Here is a 24,302-nt window from a genome sequence, read left to right on the forward strand (position 1 = left end):
TAATTGTATCTCACATCCCCAGGTGGTCCCTAAACATTGTACTACCTAATCACATAAAAATGGGAGGTTTTCTAATTTTATAAACATATACAAAATAAGTTGTTAGAACAGTCAATCACTGAGAGCTCACTACAGATGTTAATCCAATTTGTGTGGTAATGATCAGAACAGTCAGTTTACATAAAGCATTACAGCTGTGCAATGCTGCAGTCCAGCAGTTCTGTCATCAGCAATGAGGTTTACCTATCTGGAACTGGAAATTTTTCCGATAGACTCTGCATAGTCATGCTGACAGTGAGTAAGCCCTTCCATTAGAGTTGTCCACTGTGACAGCCTTGCTCCCTTTCTGCTTTTCTGTCCAAGGATCGTCAGTGGAAATGTGAAAAAGGAGCCACAGCTCCTTCTACTGGGTTTTAAGATTTCTAAGATTAAAGATTTGAGATCCTACTAGGGCTCGGAGAAGTGAGTGGAAGAATGCCAGTAGTGTCTCATAGCACTCTGCATCACATTTTTTTTTAATTCTGCTTTTCACATTCCAACTAACAGCATAATTTCAGAAGCAATCACACATTTAAAGAAGCCGTAGAAAGAAGTCTGGGGACAGGCTGTTGGAATGGGGACTGCTAAGCAAACTGATTGTCTGATCCATATATGACATCACAGCTGTAACATCTTGTAAACATTATGGGTAGAACTCCAAATAATAACTCTACAGATTTAACCAATCATGCTTTGAAGGCTGTCACTGATCTAGTGGAGCATGACCAAATCCTGTTAAGAGTGCAGAATAGATTCTAGCTGAACGTCTTACAGACACTGGGTATCTAGATAAGGATTTCAAAGACATCGCACATGCTACAGAGATGTCTGCACATGGAGAAATTATTACATGCAACTAAATTCATCATCCTGTGGGCATACAAGAAAGGTTTCAAACCCTGCAGGGTAACACACTCTGTAACAGTTCTTTCTGCTTCATCAGAGAGTATCACATGGCCAAATTCCTTCATAAGGACTGACTTTTACAGAGGTGAGCATGGCAGGTATCTGAGGCTGCTACATGAATATCCAAGAAAGGCGTAAGAGACTCCCTTACAATTTCAGCTGCAATAGTCCAAAGCTGACGAGATCTGTGTTTGTTTGCCCACTTTACATCTGTATTTCTTTAAAATGACAGCAGAGTCTAAGCAGTCATTTGTTAGAGTTAATTCAATGGACAAGATTTCTGAAGATCTGTGAAATTTTATCATCCTTCCAGCAAAATGTGGAGAAAGGGAAATGAAGTGAGTCTTTCAGACTTTTTCAAAAGCACAAGTATGAAGCTTGTGTAGATGTGAAAGTGCCCACAGGGCACTATCACTCAAAGGTTCCTATCTTGCCCAGCAGGGATAATCATAATTACTTTGTCTATTTTTTATCTTCCTGTCTGAAGAAAGTTCAAGAGAAAAGCATGTTACATGACTAGGTGCCTTCTCCTATTCTGAGCACTACCTGCTGTACTTTTCTGGCTGCAAGCCTCTGAATGTGAATGCCAGGGGAATTTCAAGCTTCTAATATCAAAAAATCATTTACTATGTGAGGACCATCTACCACATTATCATTTATATTAGTATACACAGATCCTGCAGGGTATCCTGCTTCCCAGTATAGCTAGAAATTAGCACCTTCTTGTTTGTTCAAAAACTGCACTGTACTGTTGACTGGGATGATATACAGTCTGTTTTTCCCTTAGATAACTCAAGAGCTGAAAAATTACCCTGTTTAAACAAACTTCCTGTTTTTTTCTTTCTTGGGGTGGAAAGACTGCTTTTAATCAATGATTGCAGCACTATGGAAGAGAGATGCCAAGTGTGCTCTCTGATAAAACAAAATAAAAACCCCACCTTTGGCTCCAACATATTTCTCAGGACCAGCCAGAGTCATAAGGGTCTCTCAACATTGCACTTTGTACAATATTTTTGCTTTCATTTAGATAAAAAAAAAAAAAGAATTAGAGGATTGATTTTTTTTTTTTTTTAGTTACATTTGGCCCAATTAAAATGAATCTTTTTTTGTCTCCTTCAGCTTTTCTCCAAACAGTAGAGAAATCCAAAGCTTTTCTCTTGGCACTGTCTCTGGGGACTAATATCTTTAAGTACTTCAAGGGCAGATCCAACTCCCTGACATTCGTCTGCCTTGAACTTGCAAAGCGCTTGTAAGTTTGTTAGCCTCCACAGTGTCAAGGAACTGCAATGATCTTTAGACATATTCCATGTGGGAGGTTTTTCAGAAACAGCTTCATACAGCTCTACAACCTACAACTTGTTCTGGTGAACCTGTGTCAGATGAGGGCAAATAAAATCCTCTGAAATAAAGAAGATACCCAGTTGAGCATGTAATACTGGAAGATTCACGAATAAAGGAGCTCCCCTGTATCCAGCTTTTATTGTTGTCATTTGTCATAAAAAAGTTGGTTTGAGCCCAGATTAGACAAAAGCAGATTAGAAACAGCAACCAGACCAATTCTAACTTTATCATGTACAATGAAACAGATATTAAAGCAAATATGAAGGCATCATTTTTGTCTTGGAAACTTGAACTTCATTTGATGCTGCAGGAGCAAGGAGCTGAGATTGCTGGAGTGCCTTGCCCAGGCCCTGCTTATGGACTTACCCTCAGAGAATGCAGAAGTAGGGAAGGTATGGAAAAAGTGTGTGATCACAGTGGTAGGCAGCTAACCTGTTACAGCTTCTTACCACCAGCATAAGAAATTTGTCCAATCTCTGCTGATTAGCACTGTAACAGAGCTCCTCAGGTGAACAGGAGCTAAGAAATGTGCAAAGTTTTGTAAACATTTGAACCCAGGGACATTGAGGGCAGGATTAATCAACCAATCTGCACGAAAGTTTGTACAATTCTGCAAATTCTAAAATCTCTACCTTCCAGTAATCAGATAAATCAACTTCCAGACTGATGTATCATTTCCAGAGACTACATATTAAGATGTTCAGTGAAAACAAATATTGTACAGATTGTATATGTACAATATACAGATATTGAATTACAATTGTAATGGAGCTACCCTCAACTTCAGTCTAAACAAAGGAAAGAGGAACTGTGGAAGCAGCTCAAAAAAGACTGAAATTTCAATTCAAATTTTAAGCTCTCCTCCAGGAAGTACAGCATTCTTCTCGTATGCTCTTTTGCTTAGCAGAGTCAAAGCTTGACTCACAGAGGGGGTAGTGTTTATTCTAAATGATCAAAGTTAAGGAGCAGTTGATGATTTGGATACCCACAGTTTAAGATAAATTAAGCTGTACAGGGACTCTTTTTGACCCATCATTCTAAAGGAAAATATCTGTGCCCTTCTAATGTCAAATACCTTTTATTTCTTCACAACAGTTTTTATCATTTTCAATGACACCATAATGGAAGTGAGCAAACAGAAGAATCCATAGAGATGTTTGATTTATTCTGAGAACTCACCACCTCAGAAAAGAGATAAGATTTTACAAATTTATTCCTCTCCTTTATTTCAATTACTATGTTAATGTTTGAGACAATTCCTAACCCAAACTTCTGGCCAGAAGTCTGTTGGCAGGTAAGATAGAAATATAAATCAAATCACAAAAAGCTTGCATGGCACAATTTCTATTCTGTACCAAAAGCTGCACTTTCCCATTTCGCTCCTGGAATTCACTATAGGATGGCAAAACTTCATTATGTACACACGGCAGGAGGTTAAGATGCTATGTCCTTTAAGGAGTTCTATAACCAAATGTCCAAAGCTAAGTTCAAGTCTAAACATTAAAACAACAAAGTGTGTAGTGGTGAAAAAAGGAAGATTGCTTATGCTAATGAGATCCTCCCCCATTAACTCTCTCAGGGTCTTTCAAAACCACAAACTACAAGAATGAAAGGGCTCTGCTATAAGCAGTCAACAATACCAATATGACAAAACTCACCATCAGCCTGTAGTTGTGACCCTTTCACGACTGTCAAATTAAAACACACAACGACACTGAGTCACCCCTCCCCATTCTTTCTGGCCACCAGTTCATGCAATTACAGAAGACCAATAGTCTTTGCTTAGCAACAAGATTGCGTGTTCACCACTGATCACATTAATGATAAAGTAGTGAGTCTAAACAAATCTAATGATGAGAAGAGATGCTCTCCTTCTCTGACTAATCCACACAAATTAAAATGTCTGACATAGAAAGAATAATTCATTCATCTTGCAGGCTCTCTAGAAACAGAAATGAGGCCATCTGTAATATTGCTTTTCCGACCTTTTCTCTGACACCAAAACCCAGACATATAACAATAATTTCATGCAAGGAGAAGGAATGCTAAATTTACAAAAATGTATGTATTTGTACTGAGCCATAAAACTTTCACATTTGCTCATTCTAATTTTTTTTTTAGAGTTAGGGTTAGCACATGTGAGCTGTTCTGACTGCCATGGGACATAAAGAGCACTGGAGAAGGGTGCTGAACCGTCAGCCCCTGAGTGCCTCCACCTCCCAGGGAATCACAGAGCTCATTTAGGTAACTGCAGAAAAGGTTTTCATTACTTACAGCAGGATGTCCAGCACAGTAGGTGTAGCTAGCATGAGACTGGTAGTGCAAGCTTGCTCTTGGAAAGGTGTATGTATTCCAAGCAGGTTGGCTGCTATTCCACTGGGAGCTAAAGCCAGGGCTCATGGTCACTCTCGATTTACTGTTTTGGTACGTTCTCACTGTGGAGCTGGACTATCAAAAAAGAAAGAAATGCAACGTAAAAATAGCTTTTAGGGTAGAATACAAATAATGCAGCTATAAATCATCATTGTGCAAACATATAATGCCATATGGTTTGGAACTAACTTGAATGTTTCCTGTAAGGAGCTGGGAAAAGCAAAAATGGATTCCACCAAAGTCATCAGTGAAAGAGCTATGTCACTGTAATGCCCAAAAGGAAGACTGATGGCTGTTAGATTTCAGGCTGGGATATAAATCAAATGGACAATTGATAAGTGATAGAAGTAAGGGGATGTTCTAAAACTGTGTAGAAGGTATAATCCCAAGATTAATCATAGAAACTTCCATATTTTTTTATTATATTGACGTTTATTGAACAACTGATCAGCTATGGCCATTTTACAGTAAACAGCAGTTTGGGGCCAATGTTTAGATGTATTTCTTCAAGATTTGAAATCCCATCTAGTGGCTAGCTAAGGCCAAGCCATCACAAAGCTGCATTTCACATATGCAAACTTCTAAGCACACTATGAAATCTCATGACAGGTTTTAATTACTCAGAAAAAAATTCCAAAATCTTGAATTTTTTTTTTTTAAATTCAATAATTTCATCTGAAAGTAACCTGGACTACAGATATGTAATTCACATGCATTCTTTCTGTCCTTCTCTCATTTTACTTTAATTCTAGCTTTCTGCTTCTAGTCCTTGTTTTATAAAAAATATGCCTAATAAACATCTGCACTGTTAGGGGTGGTTTATTAGGGCAGCAAAAAAAATCAATTTTCAAAGGAGTAAAAGATGCATAGGAGTGGATGCATTTTTAGCAGGTATTTAGGTTGGTCTTCAAAGACATGCAAATGTACTTTTTACTCCATATTCTGCTCTTCATTTGGGTTTTGCTTGCTTTCTTTTTATTGGCAAAGGTGTTCTAAATTTCCCATGCAAATTTACCCCAACTAATTGTAATTATTATAAAACTAAACCTGTTCTTTTCAGAGCATTAAATTTACAGTGACCTTGTTAATACAGTAAAAGCTCAAGAAATACAAACACAAATAATATTTCTTAGAAATGCTTAAAATGTCCCTGTTAGCAAATTGATGCTATCAATTTCAAAAGCTATACTCAAGAATGACACTTCATTTATTTTTACCCTCCTTTCAAAGACAACTTTTATACATCATACGTGTAGCATTAACCAAATATCAATATGGGCCACCATCAAACAAGGTGTTTCACATGATCCAAGACCATCCTTACCCTGAAGTGCTTACAAGATAAATGAGAAGGTCAGGGAAAGGATAAAAGAGCAGAGTCTGGTGTAGAAGCATGGAAAACAGCTTCATAAACATGACTTTCAGTTTAATTTCAGTGCTTCAGCTCAGTTTCATCAGGAGAGAATTAGAGAAATGGAAGGAAAACAGGACAGAGAGAAAACATACAAAAAGGTTTCAAGGACATATTCTAGCTGTAAAAATATAGATGCTGTAGTCTTTCCTGTTTTTAATACTGTATTTACATGAGCTGGTTGCAGAAACCACAGGCCATGCTGGCATGGGCTGAACATGCCCGCTTTATTTCATTTAATTTTCAAAAGTTTAAGTACACAAAGTTTGCCTCACTTATCAATTGCTGTATAAACTTTAAGTTCAAGAAAAGGCCAACTGACTTCCTGCATGTGTTTATTTCCTGTGCCGCCGATTAGGAAGCCTGAAAAGAGCAGTTTCCGCTCTCCAGCTCTCAATATCTCGACAGATTCGCCTCCTGCCCCCACCCCTGGGATTCCTGCGGTGTGATTTCTAAAGATTTAACTTACGACTAGCTGAACACAAAGCGTATGAATGAACACTAAAACCCACACTAAACTCTCATTAGTCACTGTGTGTGACAAGTGGTTACTTTGTTCTTACAAAAGGCTTTAGGAGAAAAAATATATCTGCCCCTACAGTTAAAGGGGCTTATTTGAAATAAAACTTTTAGTATGAATTTAAATCATGACAAATCAAAGGAAAGTGGATATAGCTACAGCTAGGAAAAAGAAAACCAACAAAAAAAACCAGAGGAGTTTCAATGTGGGTTTTTTTCTTTTTTTTTTTTTTCCCCTTTTACCCTCTTTCCCCAAGGAGCAGAAACTGCATTCTCTTTCCTTTGACGTATTACTTATCTTTCAGATCACTCCTCAAAGACAAATCTTTCTTTCTGGGCCCTGGAAGACTTGCTTCTACATAAGAGATGAAGGCTAAGTTTTGTTTCAGCCAGATCAAGTAGGTTTTTAGCCATAATGTACTTCTCTGTGTACATCTCTCCCCTTTATAAACATCAGATATTTAAGTGTGGCTGCATATTAATTTCTCTTAAGAAGTTGATCCCGCATCAAATATTCTGTGAACATTGAGCTATTCTATCCTAATAATAACTTTGCTTCTTCCTATTATTTCCGATGGGTTTTCATTGTACGGACCAGTGGAAGGTATCTGTGGCTGATGGGATGTAAAGGTGCATTGTCAGCTGTGGTAATTGTTAACTGATTATTTTCACAAGGGCAGCGAACTCCACTACAGTAAGGAGAGATGTGCCACTGGCATTACACGGACATGCACAATACCTGTTCCCTTATTAGAGAACAGGAGCAAAAATGAGCCTGTTTTTTAAACAGCCTGCCTCAGTGGCTGGACAGCCTTCTGTTGCCTGGGTTTTGTCTGTGCCCCACAAAAAACGCCCTTCCGGATCTGTCACCATGCTGGAGGCACGGTTCAGCCCCAGTGCTAAATCCAGGCACAGCGTTGAGCCTCTCTGCCCTGTTTCTACTCCTCCATCCAGCTCATAGTTCACCCGGGGTGCATTAGGAACAGTGAGGCATTCAGAGCACCAAGGATGCTCAGGGGGCACTACCCATGCAAGTCACTCAGGATACAGAGGCAACAAGTGAGACCCCACAGACCCCTCTCCCCCTTGGGGTGGCCGGGAGCCATGGGAGAGGTAGGTCCCTGAGAGGAGAGCCCTCTGCTCTGAATGGCTTTGGTCAGGGACTACCATGTTTGATAGCATCAAAAAAGCTGCTCTCTTTCTGCTGGATTACTTCCAGAAAAAAACCACCCAAAACACATAGCAAAACAAAACCAAAGTCAGCAGAGACACTCACAGGATAATCGGTTTTGAAATCTTGAAGAAATCCAGGTTCTCCACCAGAAAATAGAGATCTCTGCACCACCAGCCACAAAGTCCCAGGACAGCCTGGTCCCCTCAGGTGGTTGGAAGGCAAGGATGTGAGATCAGGGACTCCAAAAGTTGATGGTTTGAATTCAAGGCATTTTCTGATTAGCAAAACGCTGCCTATCTCTGCAGCCTTCTCAGCATAGCCCAGAGGCAGCTGTGGGAAAGAGACCCTGGACCAACTGGGAAAGCTGGGAGGGGACAATGTTGTCCTGGGGCAGGTGCCCAGGTGCTGGCAGTGCAGGGCAGGCCCTGCAAGGTGAGGCTGGAGCTGTACCCCATCATACACAGCAGGCCCCGGCCAGCTCCCAGCCACCTGCCCACCTCACAGCTGAGCCCTGCAGCCACGGCGGCACTGCCTCTGGGAACATGGATTTCAAAAAGAGCAAAACGCTGCCTGGGAGTGAGGGAAGAAGTAAGAAACATGCCTGCAAGCACCCGTGGGAGCAGGAGGAGGGTGAGGAGGCTCTCAGCCCCTGGAGAGCCCACCTGGAGCAAGTGTGGGACAGGATCTATGAGGAAACCCACGCTGGAGGAGGCGGAGATGTCTCGAAGGAACGGTGGCCCACACCTACACTAGAGCAGAGGATGAGTGTGAGGAGCAGAAGAGAGGAGCTGCCCATCTCCCACACCAGGAAAGAGAGAGCATCCAATCTCCCTGTGCCAGCAGGGGTGGGAAGCAGGCTCAGGCTCAGGCTGAGGAACAGAAGGGTGAAACTGAGCTTTAGAAAAAGGCAGGGGGAAGAAGGGGTGGGTATTGTAATAATTTCCCCTTTCTTCTCACTATCCAAACTTATTTTAACTGGTAATAAATCATTTTTCCCACGCTGAGTCTGATTTTGCCTGTGAAGGTAATTGCTAAATGATCACCCTGTCTTTTATCTTGACGCACAAGCTTTTCAACCTTATTTCCCACCCCTGTTTTGTTGAGGAAGGGGAGTAAAAGAGCCTCTGGGTGGGTGTCTGGCAGCCAGCAAAGATAAACTCACCAAAAACTGGCAGGTCTAGTGGCACACGAGCTTTTACTCAGGATTTAGAAGTGTGTCTCTTTCTCCTTAACTATTGATTCCATCAAGAAAAGGAATCATCTCTCCCCATAATTTCAATGTCTTATTTATAGCTCTTAGGTTGTTAATGGCAGGCCACCACTGCCACTTCTGGGACAAACCAGTCACCTTTTCTCAGAAAACTTCTGCAGGAAATTATGAGATTAAAACAAACAGACAAAAACCATCACCAAAACCAAACCAAAAAACCCCACAAAAACTTTTGCCCTCCTTGCCATATATGTCTTGCCAGAAACAAGAAATATTCTAAAACAAGGGGAGAATTTTCTTTTCCTTGAATAAGTCTGTCTAGTACCTTTATACCCAAAAGGCCTAATGCAATATAAAATTAAGATCAGTAAAATTTAAATGTCTAAGCATATTTTAAAGTATAACCTTTTTTTTCCTGTGCCTTAACTTCTCTGGTTTACAAGTATGGACAATCTTACTTTAAAACTTTTAGAGTAACCTTTTCCTTATGTTTGTAAAAGTTTTGAACATTTTTGGACATAAGCATGAGTGAAGTGCAAAGTGCTATTAGTATTATTAGTATTTCTTGAGCTTAACTGCTTTTGGTTCTTAGTTCTTGTAATAGCTGATGTGTGAAGTCTAACAGTGGAAAAAATAGAACACAGTATTTATGGAACACTTTTTATCATCAGAGCACTGTGTACATTTTAAATGGTGGCAATATTTTTGCCTGGTGCAACATTTCTAACTTTTAAAGAAGTTTATAGTGGATGTAAGAACTAGCAGCCACTCCTTTCTATTCATATGTGAATAAAGTGCACCGTTTGACTAGGACATTAAGCAAAATTGATAGTTCTGACATAGCCTTAGTCTTCATGTCGTTCACACCCATGCCCTCCACTCTTTTGCATTAGTGTCACCATACAGTAAACTAACAGGAAAACCATGTGCTAACTTCTGAAATGCTACATCACATCAAATGCAAGATTTACTACATCTATCAGACACCTTTCTGCCGAGCATTCCAACATGCTATGATTATTATTGGCTTTGGCACTCCAAAAGAAGGCAGAGGCTCAGACATTCTCCACATTACCTCTTGACTAACATTGAAAAAAACCAAAACCAACAGGTAAGTGGGATTAAAGAGGTGCAAACATCGGAATTCAGGCTCCCACTACCTTTTGAAAGCAACTTCACAGAGCTATGATGCCATTTTCTTAGCCCCCACAATCTGAGCTGGTTTCAGTCCCCTTGACTTAGATTATAGAATGGTTCTGTCTTCAGCTGCATCTTCTGGGCTTTTTTTTCTGAAAGGAATTGTGATTGAAAGGGTATCCACCCTCTTTCCCTAACCCTTCAAGGGATTTGACATCCCTTATTTTGGATGCTAAAAAGATTACAGGAGATGGGAAAAGCCAAGGAGAGAAACTGCCATTCTGGAGATACTGCTTTCAGAAACTCTGTATGCCTGTATTTGGATCAGACCATGATGCAAAGCACAGTCCGATGCTCTTAAAAGTTTGGATGCTTTACAAAATACTACTGTTCCCATAGAAATCAAAGGTTTCCTATAACCTGTAAAAGTAAGAAATGAAAATAGCTTCCTTGGAACATTATTGCATGAGCTAAAATGTTGGGGTTTTTTTTAATGCTCAGAGAAAATACGAAACTGGCAAACCAAATCTGAAGCTAGTTCATCACAAAATCCACCTGAGAGACCTTAAAGATTTGGGAAATCGAAGAGTGAAGGTGTTTTTTTTCTTTTGGGGTTGTTACAAAAACTAAACACGAAAGATATTGCAGATTGTTTTGGGGTTTTTTTAATAGCAGAAAAGAGGAACTTTGTGCTGCTACTTTTCCCAATATAATCATTCACTATAGCTTGCAAATCTTGTACAGTCTAGGACGAGATTTCATCTGTTTTAGTAAGAAATGAGTTTTTAATATTTGGGCCATTGCAGATTTCAAGTTTATCAAGTTTGTCTCATAACCTTTAAGAAAAAACTTCAGAGACATGACCAAATTTGAGAGAAACATTGTTTTTCCAGACATGGAATTGAAACTCAATATGCTCTACCTGGAAAAACAGGATCAACTGAGGGAAACTGCATTCCACTGAAACCACACAGAAATGATGAGGCTGTATTTCATACCTCAGCATACATGTAAGGTTACAGCTCACCCAGTGGATCCAAGAGCACTGAGAGCTTGCCCACATCATGCCAAAACTCAGGGTGTGCAGCCCACGTGCCCCCTCCCAGTAAGTGAGAGAGGAATGCTCTCCATGGGATAGCCTTGCTTGGCAGGCAGGCTCCCTGCCAGCCAGGTGAAGGGGACCCAGGTCTGCACAGCTTGAATACTTACAGCTGGGGCCCAGTACAAACACTAAGTTGAGAGTCTTTTTAGGACAGGTCTCAAATAACTCAAGGAATGTATTCCAGAAAAAGAATTTGCCGTTCATTATTTTCCCCCAGAGTTATTATGCCTTGAAAACAAAATATATATGGCTTTCACACTTTCTGGTTAGAATTGCTGCCATTTCCAGTGACAACACTGTAATTCATGTTGTACTTTTAACTGTTACTTGAATCCCAAGAGCATTTTTTTCCTGGGCAAAATATGAAACATTGCTCTTGTAGTTACAAGAGGGTGAGCAGAGGAGCTGAATAAATGCCTTCACAGCTTGAGGAAGAGGCCATGAATAGGCTGGTTTTCTGGCTCTTATCATCTACACCATGGGCAAAGAATGAGTAATAAGAGATAGACCAGGGGTAACCCATATTAAAGCCTTAAAACCTCTTGGCAACCTGTGTGGGACACACAAAAAAATTTATTGTTACCTGGTGGTTCTCTAAGCAAGAGACCACTGGGTTTCAGTCAACTTCTGCACACACACCCCTCTCCAAAAGCACTACCACCAGCAGTTCTCAGCAGGCAACGTCAGTGTAAAGGCCAAGTAAAAGTCTCAAGAAATGCTTCCGTACTTCAAACTAATTTCTCCAGAATAAGGAAAGGAATTTTGCCTGCATAAGAGACAACTGTAATGGTTTTTTTACCTGCGTAGTACCCAGCCATAGGGAATGGAGACATTCATGCTTCTGGACCACTCATTTGTATGTCTTCCTTCCACAGAAAGGAAGATGAAAGGAGACTCTTCAAAGCATATTTTTTTGTATTTGTTTATCTTTGTTACATTCTTTGTAAAAAGTAAACTGGGATTAAAATGTATTTTTGCTAGATGGGATTCTTTTTGGTCTAGTTTAAACCTTGGATTTACTTTTAAACACAGTGAATATCTTGACTCCAAGTAAGGCCATGTCAAAGTTTCTTCGGTTCAGAACATTATTTAGTCAATCTATTGTGATAAATTTAAATCATAACCACCTCAGAAGGACACTGAATATGACCTTGTAATGGTAGGTCATTAAGTAATTATTTTCTGAAAATAAATCACACTGGCATCTGTTAAATTTACTCCAGCCTTTTTTAAAACAACAAGGTTACAATTTGAAGTAGTGAAACATTATGTTAACCCAAGAGGAGCATGAACTGAGTGTTTCTAGTAAACTCCAGTAAGATAGCACTGGCTAAGACCCTTTCACAGATAACCTGCACACTTACGGTTTCTAAAGGAGTCACCCACATAAAATAAACCACTCAATGCAATACTCCTACGAATGCATATACAGCCCATCTGTACAGAGTGACTGGAGAAAAGGATGTTCTTCCACTAGCAGCTGTTAAGCACGTAAGTCACAGAGGCAAAGGATTTGTTCTAGATCAGAAAGTCTAATGGTGAACACTATTATTAAGGAAATTTGTTGATTACGTACAAAACATATCACTGCCAGATCTCCAGAGCAGTGGTTTTACAAGGTCTGAGAATCCTTCTCTCATATGTGCCTCTTGCCAATCTTGAAGGAATTTTCTGCAAAATACGCAGCAGTATTTGGGATTTATAGCATTCCCTCGGTAAACCAGAGAACAAAGCGGGGTACTGCAAAAATTGAAAAAAAATATTTATTGTTATAAATGTATTTCCTTAGGATCACATTCCCAAGCACACAGGGCTCTTCTATCAATTTTGCTGTAAGCCAACAAACCACTTATACCTACATTTTATTTTTCTGTGTAACACTAACTGCAACACAAGTTCAGGAGCTTTACAGATTAAGGACTGATTTTAGCATTTACCTATGTGCCAAGTTGGGACTTTTTACAGACAGCTAACATCTTTTGTGAAACTCATTATTTTTTGATAGCTTGGGGAGAAAAATAATTATTTCATTAACACTTGAATTCCTTCCCCTTTTACAGTACCCAAAGGTATTTTTCACTAAGTTCTGCAGGATCTTAAAGTTCTTTCTGATGTATCTGTTTACTACATGTATATCGAATTACTCCCTGAACAATAAATCAACCACTGTCTTGGATACAAAATTATTTTCTTCACACTAGATCTGCAATATAGAACTTTTTTTAGACAATACCAAGAGTAACAGCTGGCTGACAACTCAAGCAGATCTTAAACATTAACCAGTGAATGCCATCCAGACTCAGATACCAGGGAAGAGGGATGCTTATGAACAACTGAAAAACGTCCGTGGCACAACATCACTTCTACAATTCTACCAAATGATAAAAAGTCAAATTTCTTTCCTTGGCTGCAGTAAGGCAAGTGTTGATTCCAGCATCACATGCATATTACAAACCTTCATGTACACACAATGCTTACTTTACTGAACGCAGAGCAGTTATGAAACACATTTGGCCACTGGGAAGAATTCTATAAATTCCACAAAACTAACCAATGTACCACTCTTCAGCTAACTCCTGTAGACGGGCTTGCATGCTTTTGTAAACCTCACCGTGGGATTAGGACATTTATCAAAGCTATGATTTCTTTCCTGCAATGTTATATCTATTGTATACCAAGAGTTCTGCAGGTGCATGATTTATCCATCCTGTCATTAGCTACAATACCCTACAAACAGTTTTTATTTTCTGCTGGAGAAACAAATACTCCTCCCATAAATTGTTTTACTGCTGATTGGTGAACAGGCTCCTGCTCCCTTGACAATAAAACAGCTTGCTTTCTCTGACCATGGAGTTATAATTTCCAGCACAACAATCTGAAGCTCAAAACCATTTCTTATTGAATTAAGTAATATAGGGAAAATTATAGCTCACTTTTTAATATCACGGCTGAACTCTCATTATCTGTTAAGCACCAACACGTTTGATCACTTGACAGACATTACAGACAACATAGCCCCAAAGATCCAACAAAGGGAACGCAGGAGGATGAAGCAAAAGGCAGATAAATAGAACAGACAAAATCATCTTTTTAAATTGAGATGAATACCTAATATGAATTTTGCTACTGGAATCATGATTTGCCAAAGGTTTCAGTTGGGCTAAAAATGCTCAATGAACATTTTAAAAAACAAGGAGCAAACTGGACAGCCAGGAAATCAAGGAATAAAAAGCTATTTCTTACTCTGTGAAATCATACTCAGACAGGCCTTTCACTCAAATTAATTATTCATAGAACCACATATATTGCATATGACACATTTGAATGTGAAAAGGCTAATATCCTCTGTCTTTTCCAGTACTCAGCCAATCCATTAGAAATACAATAGTCAGTCTAACAATTCCATGACTTCAGTAGGATGGATGAAAAATAAAGAGAAAGCAGAATGAACTACAAAGAGAAAAAGAAAATAAGAAGACATTTTCAAGACCAGCTCTCAGGGTACTCCAAATCAATTTCAACTGCCTCAGATATCTGTTGAGTGTCAAATACAGAACAGAGAAACACGCACGTAGGGCTACAGAGTTGTCTAGAAAAGCTGCTTTTTCTTCCCTTAAGCTTTGGGCATTCATGCTGGAGAAGAGAGAGATGATTAACTTATTAAAAGGGATGAGCAAATTATAACAAGGAAGTTGACTATAAGCTATATGAATTCAGTGTAGCGAAGACTGGTTTTCCAGGATGCATCAATACAAGGTTACAGATTTCATTAAAAAGTAAGTAAAATGACATTAAAATTCCCAAAATAAAAGACAATAGGAATACCTAAGCGATAATATGCTAAGGCACCAGAGCTTGAGAGATTTCCTTAGTTTTGCTTTTATTCCCCTAGGAAAAAAAAAAAAAAAGAAAGCAATGGAAGGCTATTAAAAGCCAAATGATTCTGCAGATTATTAACAATCCTGTAGTCTAAGCTAGTATGAAGGAGACACAGGCATCAACAAACAAACAAAAATACTATTAAGTTAATGAAACACTTAGTGAATCTCAACTGAAGGAATCGAGCAGCATGAGGCACATATGAGGCACACATGCTGAATGTCTGACCATGCAAAGCTTCTCTGGCTTTGGTCAGCACAGCATTCGAAACAATGGGACTACTCATGACCTCATAGTAAACCGTGGGTATAAGCAAACAGAACCCTGACAAAGCTTTGTCAAAACTACTTTTTGAGTTAAACACAGTTCTCTTGTGCGTCACCGTCTACTGTATGTAAAGATAATATCAGCAAAATGTTTCTAAATATATTAATACACTCTTACTATCAAGTATCAATGTGAGTGCAAACAGGCAACCTCCCCATAATAGTACTTTTCCTTCAAACTATAAACCACTCCTTTTATTCTTAGCAGCTAAAGATCATGAATTTTATGGGCTGACTTGCATTTTGGCCAAGCCACAAATGTTTCAGACTGGCATTTTATACTCTATGAATTGATAAACCAAAATAACAACAACGAAACACCAATTACTTACATTTTAGAAAGGTTACTACAGTAAGAAAAGCTCAGGCAGGTCTGCAAATAGCTTCAGTTTTCTTCAAATTACACTGCTGAGAAAAAATAAGCCCAACACACTGCACTATCACACATTGAGGGGCTCTAAGTGGAAAGCAGAGATCTTTTGAATCCTGTTGGAGGGTGCTCAAATAAGAGAAGTCATTGAGCCTCAAGAGAGGAAATCCAGCTGAAGCTCCTCAGAGCCTGGCATGTGGAGCTGTACTTCTTCACTTAAGAAACACTGACAGCTAGGGGAATAACTCAGTGCAACTCAGCCTAAGGGATTTTTTTTTTTCCCTAGTGCCCAATGGGATGAAGAAGATTCAGATCCTTCCTATTGAACTTAAACATCATGAACTTGATAGGCAAAGAGGGGGACAGAAACCTCTGCTTTTGTGTTTCTTCCTGCTGTAGCCAGAGCCCCCTTTCATATCCCCAAATGTTTGTTAAAATGTTAAAATCCAGATTTTAAAATATAAGTACATCAGTCATGTCCAGGCTGCAAGAACCAGATGAGAAATGAAGAACAGAGACTGAGGACAAGAGAGAAGATGACCAGAAACCACAGCAGAAGGCTCTGAGGATAAACAGATACTACCCTGTCACATTGTTCCCAGTTGGTTTAAAACCTCTGCTTCTCAAGTCCAAGCCTTTCTAGAGCTGATAACTGTATTTCCAAAGCCTGAGGATGGGTAGAATTTCTTACCACTCTGCAAGGACACTTCTCTAAAAATGCTAGAGAACGAACAGAAAGTTAATACCCTAGAAATTCCTTTAAAAGGAATATTTTGAATGTCATGTTGCTATGTCAGTAGATGGTCTCTCCAGCTCTGTACTTAGAATATACATTTCAGGAAAATTTCCCATATAGTATATTCAGTCATACCTTGTGTTTCCTGACATGTATGGGTGTCATAACCTTATAGCAGAAACAGGAAAAAACAGTAATAATAACAAGATTTGTACAGAAGCTTAAAACATTAGTTACCCTATTCTACCTGCACAGTTCAGAGTGACTCATGGGAATATTTTTAAAGATTACCAAGAGATATATTTGGAGATACATTATTTGTTCAGTTTAAAATATATTTTAAAAATTCCAATCACCTATAAGTAGCTTCATGATTATTTAAGTGCAACTTTCAGTATCTAGTGAACTAAGAGGGTGAGTTAATGGGCATAGATGTAAAAGAAAGGAATCTCATCTACTATATCTGGAATAAAAAGATGGTTTTTCACCTAAAGAGGAAAACTATTATTTGGAAGATCAAAAATCACTATTACCTCTAAATCAGGCTTTTGGTCAATTTCCAGGTATATAAGGAGTATGAAAGCTTGTATGATTGGGAACAAACACAACAGAAGACACAGAAAGGCCTCTAATAATTCATATACATATATGTAAGTATAATTAAGTGGAATAAAGAACAACACAGGCAGAACAACACTGAGGATGTTTCCAATTTTGTTTAAATCTAAAAGCAGACTAATTTTTTAAGGACACTAAATGCAGGACCGTGAATTAGACGGATTTAAGAAAGCTAAAGTCATACAAAAGTAAAGATGAGGAAAGTAAATTTGAGGAGCTGAATCAAAATAATAGAGCTTTGCTTAATCTCATTCATCTATGTATATTTACATTTATACATCTGTGTCGATGTTACATAAGGGGAAAATGTTGAGATTAAAAACACCTTGATACAACTTTTTGGACATTATTTTTAAATTATATATTTTAAAACACCTAGAAACATTTATTTAGGAGGAAAGGGTAATTTTCTTCTTTCTATAACTGCTTCTAAGATTTTATGTAATGTGAATGGAGAAAGAGACAGAAAAAAAGAAAACATTATGGTCTACAGTTTAAATATTGAAGAAAAACTGTATTGCTTATTCTAAAATCCAAATACATTTATGTCCCTATCTCCTGAGATTTTTAGAAATATCTGCTCTAGACCGTCATTATACCCAAACTGTTTGCAGATATTGCTGCACAATAGAACATTGAGATGTCAGCTGTTGAAGTATTTGATGGTGTTGTGAACCTGTTAACAAAATAAAAATTACTATATGGACATGGAATAGATGCTAGTGACACCATGATTTGAGGTTACCCACCTTTTTTACAGCTCTCTTTTACTTAGGCAGTGATACAGAAAAATGCATATTTTCTACATTGACTTTCCTAATAAGAATTGTTAACTTAGATCAAATAGATAGAACATACATAGGGGGGATTTTTTGCTGCTGCTTAAAATTCTGATTTGAGTCAGAAACATTGTAATTCATTACAAACTCTCTAGAGAAAAAATTAATTAATGCAAAACAATTTTATTAGTTTATGAAAAACCATTTTTAGTTGAAAAAATTATTTTTAAGAAGCAGAACATTTTACTCTAAAAAAATAAATATTTTCTTGTATCCTCAAATTAAAAAAAAAATACACAGGCAGATAGGTGCTATAAAAACAATTGAATTCAGATATGGTAAGATAAATTTTAAGAAATTATTTGATTTCATGGATCACATCTAGCTGATCAAAGAATAACAAACTTGCTAGATGAAGCAGAAGATATAGTGTTTATCTGTCTCTTTAGCATCAGTCATACGGTTTGACAAGATTTTGATAACCATTCATCTGCAAAAATTTGATAACTTTAGGAAGTGTCAGTCAGGCCTTGGATGTCAGTTTTGTTCTGGATGCCAAGGTCCCAGTGCACCAAGAACCGTAAGCATATGCACAGCTGTAAGCACAGGAAGCAGTCTACAGGAGCTCAGAGGATTTGTTACGGTACTAGAATCATAGAAAAGATTTTCATTTGAAAGACTTAAATATCTAATGGAATTGATCCTGTGCTGAAGATAAAAACTTTATTTCTTTGCAAGAACAAAAAGATGGAGGCTTAGATAGGAAATGGGGGACTTTGTTGTTTATTTTAAAAGTATATAAATCTTCATGATGCAGGCTATACAAGAAGGCTAGAAAGATTAATACTCTCTGGACAGGATATTCTACTCTTATTATGCACAGTATATCTTGCACCTTGTTCTGAAGCATTTAGCAATGGCTCATGGAACAAGAGATGTTTAATGGTCTGATAGGGCCTTGCTGCATCGATCACTGTGATACAGCAATCAAAAGCAGAGGGTGCATACGGCCCCGTTTGATCTCTACAACAGAATTCCACTATGCTAATCTCTAAAACATAGCATCAGATTATGCATTTCCCTCCTTGTGCTTTTCCTTACTTAAAAATAAATAAATCAATCAATACCACTATGATGCAAAATTTCTGAACTTAAGGAAAGTCAATAGTGTTTGTTGGTGCTTGGGAGAATGCTACCTCTGTGGTAACAGGGTTGCAAATTGCAAGGAGCCCTATTGACCTCCTTCTTTTTATAAACTAATTTTTGGAAAAAAACACACACATTCATTATGTCTCTTACTTCCTGGAGGAAATATTGGTACAGCTGAGGTCTGGAAACAGAAGACTCAACAACAGGAACAAATGACTGAAATATTTCACTGTCTTGCTTCTTCCTCCAGTATTCTTTCTACCTCTATTTACTTTCTATTAGGGCTAATTTTTTCAAAAGGTGAGTCATCCACTGTACCTTTTTAAAAAAACCCCACATTTTTGCATGAAAAAAGATGATAGAACAGAAATAATTGGTTGTATAATCTATACTTAAACACTTATATTTGACTTCAGATGTTCAAGAATTTGCAGACAAAGCAAGTAAGCAACTAGCATCTAGATTTTCAATTATCACTGGCTTCAGACTATTCCTTAAAATGCCGAGTATCCATTTCACTGTCCTCATGACTCTCCCATTCCTCTCTTATTTCCACACACTTCTTGTGAAACTTTTTTCACATCTCTCTATTTAGATATTGCTAGCAGTTTATAGTTAGGTCAATATATGTGGTATCCTCACCTGATAATTTGTATCTTCATAATCTGACTCTCAGGAAACAAACAACAATTTAAAGTACAAGACCAAATGGGCAATAAAAGAATTTGAGGTTTATAATGGCCAACAAAGCCTCAGTTACCAAATGCCTGACGTGAAAAGATCTACTATTATTAATTGCTTCTGATAAGAAGCACAGGCATCTCCACTGATTTTAAGAGTTGATATAAACTTTAATAGTTTTTACTCATCTTTTTTTTATGCTTCAGCATTCTCTGCGTTATGCTGAGATTGATACCCATGAATTTATAACATTTTAAAGAGAGATAGTGAACTTGGTTTTTTAACTACTAAAACTGGAATGTATAGGTTGCAGAGTAGTTTCTATAAGGTAGACTTTGCATTTTAATAATAATAAATTATTGTTATTGGTATTAAATATTATTAAAAACAAAGCAAAGCCATCATAAGCATGTCCCAGTTGGACTGATCACGGATGTTAGCTGGGAAAGGAGAATTTATGCTGAAGTCCCAAACTGAGCAGCATAAAAAAGGATTTCAAAGAGAAATTTTCAAAGAGAAAGATACTTACACTCAAACATGTTCTTGTAAGCACACTCCATTAGCATCTTATATGAGTTTAGTATTTTCTAAGCAAAAGATCTCTTATGGCAATTTGGCAAATGGAAATCCCCAGGGGTATCCCTCTTTCCACTTAGTAATTGACAACTTTCCCAATGAACGCACAATCCAGGCTTTTCCCTCTTAGCAGTACGATTTAAAGTCTACAAAGGGCAACATGTGTTTGTTTTCAAGTATCCACAAAGAAAAAGGTGATAATCTGAAAAAAATCTACAGACGACTAAACATGGATGAAATTTTGAAAATGGCAGAGTACCAGCTGGGAACACTTCCACACAGACTCTCTTCTGCAAAGAGAGAAACACTATTCTTGCTTAATGATATCTACAAATAACATTAGGTAATACTGAGAGCTGCACAATCACGGGACACTCCATCTAATATTAACTATTCAATAGATAAAAACCACTATAAGTCACTGTAAAAACAGTAAGTTTCTTCTATTGAATATTCCCTAAAGGTCAGAAAAGGGCCAATCATTTTGAGTATATTATCAACAAAACACAAGTTTCTTCCTTTTAATGTTACCCCAAACTAGGGAGAAACAGTAGGAGGTAATTAGGTGTCCTGGGTTGCAGTGTATTCTATTACCATCCTCAGGAGCTGTTGAAATCAGGTGGGGCAGTGTTTCCTTGCCTCCTCCCCCCAGACTATCTTTCTGTTAATTGCCCATCATTGTCCTGCCGCATGACTCAGAGATAACTCCCTCCGGACTATCTTCTGTTAATGAGCCTAATCAACACTTTGCCTCATGACTCATTACCCCATTGTGAGATGCTCCACCCAGAGGGAGGAACCAAGCATCCCATCGTGGATATAATCTGAGGCTGAACACCAGAGACAACCCTTCCCCCTGGATTTCCAGAGGACAGGAGCTACACAGCCACCATTGGACTTCCTGAGGAAGAGCAGACTGTTTTACTACAGGATCACTGCTTCAGAGGACTGCAGCCACCATTCTACCAGACTGCTACCACCACCCTGCCTAACAGGGTGTCAGGTTGTACCTTGACTCTGTCAGTTTGACAGTGTTTTCTTTTACCTTTTTTTTCCCCTTTTCTTTAATTTCCATTAAATTGTTATTCTGACTTGGTGCCTCCCACTGGTTTGTTTTCAAACTAGTACATTAGGAGACCTACCTTTTTTTTTTTTTTTCTTCTGAAGGGGCACAATGAAGCATCAGTCTGACACCAGCAGATGGTAAATCAATTTTTTTCCCTACTGTATCTAAGAGCGAAGGTTGTTGCTGGAGAACACAGTTCAGTTGCTAAATTAATATTCACACTGTATTTCCACATTTCTACCCCAAAATGAGAAAGGTCAGATCACGTGGAGACAGATCTGGGAGGTGGGGAGAGCCTACCCCTGAAAGAAGTGCTAGGAGAGCTATAGCCATGTTGTGTAGTGAGGAAAGTGGAAAGATCACACAATGAAGTACTTTGACTTCTTGCCAGGTATACCCTGTAAAATGAATTTCAAAATAAAATTTTAGATTACAGACGGCTTTTCCAAGCCATTGCTGGCATGAGCACAACTGTGGAAAAGCTGTGACACCAGCAATTAGGGATAGAAGAGCCTGAGATATTAAGGGAAACTTGTCAAGCAGAGCTTAAAATATCTAAATATTTCTCCTAAATATTCGCCAGAAGAAGAAATAGAAATTGCTTTGGCTCTGCTTCCCTATAAGTTTGCACCTTCTGGATTTATTTTTTTTTAAATATTCACAGATACGAGTTCAGAATTTCTATAAACATAATACTAATTCACGTCTAAAAGCATCAGGAACAGGGAGGCTAAAAATAGAATTCTTTTAAAATATAGCATGTGGTGTGCCAGCCACACAGTCCTATGAATTTTATGTTTGTCCTATCTGTCCAAGTAAAACACACTGTGAGCATCTAAGCAAAGCTCCTTGAATTCCTCACTTAATGTTTGCAAGGAATACAGTTGAAGGAGTATTTGCCAAAAAAATTAAGTTGAAGAAAAGAAAGCATACACATTTAACGAGTGACAAAAGAGGCAAAGCACTTAAGCCGTGTCTTAAAGGACCCTTAGTACTAACCATTCTGGGGAAAAAAATCCAAACTATTCTTTTCATGTAATGTCTGCACAAGTGCCAGTGCCATCAGAAATGACCACTGCAATGAAAAGAGCCATATAATTTTTCCAGAAAACCCTGGAAATTGCAAAGAAGAGACGCACTGAATAAATTATTTCCTGGTATTTAATAGAAAATTATTGGTTTTTCCTAAATGCAGATCATTCACCAGCTAATGAACCTTTTTTAAAAGTAGAGCAGAAACAGTTCTATAGTCTCCAACACTCAACGCCAGGGACAAAAATTATTTAGTACCCTTTAACTCCAAACAGAAGATGCGGAATGTATTAAATGTAAATGCAAACAATTGGGCTGGCTCCTGCTTCCACAGGGTGAATGAAAAATTGCCATTGGCACAGTTTCAGGAAGGATTTATTTCTAAAAATGTCATCCTAATGTAGAGTACCCCTCTAATGGCTACACCAAACTGCTTGTCACTGTCTCCAACTCCTTAGTCAGGTCTTCTAGGATAAAGAAGTGGAAGAAAAGATGTCCAAACAATGCTCCAGACAATATGAGGTTAAAATCACATAGTTCCAGTTTGCTGCAGGAACTGTTTCAGCTCTCAGCAAAGCTCACAGCACACAGACTTTGCCTTTTACTTCTCCTGCTGGGTCTAGCTAAGGATTGAGCCCCATAGCTGAATTTTGAGTATCCTTAAAGTTTGTGGATCACAAATTGTAACAGATGTCCCTGCTGTGCAGGGAGTTTTGTTTAAAGGTCCATCTGCCTGCAAACTGAAATCTGGGATTCTTTGTTCACATCCTGCAAAACCAGATCTTTCAGGCCACTTACCATAAAAACACAGAGATTTTTCTGAAGGGTATGAAAGATCAATATGTTGCATATGTTTGTTCCTCTAAAAAGAGGGGTAGCTTGACACCATCTCAGGGTTTGGCAGGACAGTCTTATTCGTGTTGCTGTTCCCTCCGCAGAATTGGCTGCTTGCTGCAAGGAGGAAATAGATATCTGCACCTGTAGCTTTTTTCTTTAAACCCCACATAAGCCTCAAGTGCTCTGCATGTCTGGGAATATGGTAAGGGAAGGCCAGATGGAGAATGTGGGCCAGGCAGTGGAACACAGGGTCCAGAATGTGGTCATTTGGAGGAAAAAGGCAAAGAGACTACAGCACCGGTATATTTAGCAAAAGGATATAAATGTTTCCAGAATCTGAGCAAAAGAAGATAGCAATGATGAAATGACATGAAATAAGAATGGAAGAGAAGTGAGAGACTAGGAAGGAATGAAAATCAGGATACGGGAAGAGAAAATAGCAGAAAGGGGACCAGTGAAAAGAGAAAGAAAAAGTATTTACTATGCAATTGGATTTCATGAGGAGAAGCACTCAATTCCTTCCTCTGTCCAGTTTACAATACCACTTTTCAGAAGAAATTCTCCACACTTCCCTAGGCACATGAAAGGGGAGGGCTCATGGGTGGAAGGGCTTCTTCATGCTCATCAGGCTCCACTGCTCTCTTCCAGGTTCTACCATTAGATCAGTACATTTTGGGTTTTGGATGAGAAACTTGCAGGAGTGAATGAGATACTTGCATTTGAGTGGAGTCAACCCCAACCTAGGGGTTTTCTGAGCAGACACTCACCATACTCTTGGGAGAAGAGGCTCGAGTTTCCTTCCTTGTCTTCCTCAGCTCACTTTCAGCCCAGCAGCTCTATGTTTCCTTACAGAAGTAGCACCTCACTTGTCTGCACATTCTCCTATCACCACCAGTGGGCCTACTTCCCTCCTGCTCATCCTCTAATAGCATGAGGTTATCTCCTTCTCATAGTTCTAATTATCCTTTTTGCAGCTCATCTCCTTGGCGGCCAACAGGCAGACCCATAAGCTTGAGAAAGGACTGCACAGACAGTCAAGAA

The 24,302-nt window shown here is 38.6% G+C and overlaps 1 protein-coding gene across 4 annotated transcripts in view; it reads right to left on the bottom strand.

Annotated features, from left to right (window-relative positions):
- The window catches only part of RBMS3 (RNA binding motif single stranded interacting protein 3), a 709,829-nt gene that overhangs the window by 488,347 nt on the left and 197,180 nt on the right, over nucleotides 1-24,302 (bottom strand). For all 4 annotated transcript variants that reach the window (XM_039548876.1, XM_039548877.1, XM_010398913.4 and 1 more), the window contains one exon: nucleotides 4,561-4,734. In XM_039548876.1, coding sequence (XP_039404810.1) covers nucleotides 4,561-4,734 — 174 coding nt within the window. The remainder of the gene's footprint in view (nucleotides 1-4,560; nucleotides 4,735-24,302) is intronic.

Source organism: Corvus cornix, chromosome 2, assembly GCF_000738735.6.
Source record: "Corvus cornix cornix isolate S_Up_H32 chromosome 2, ASM73873v5, whole genome shotgun sequence".
Taxonomy (NCBI): domain Eukaryota; kingdom Metazoa; phylum Chordata; class Aves; order Passeriformes; family Corvidae; genus Corvus; species Corvus cornix.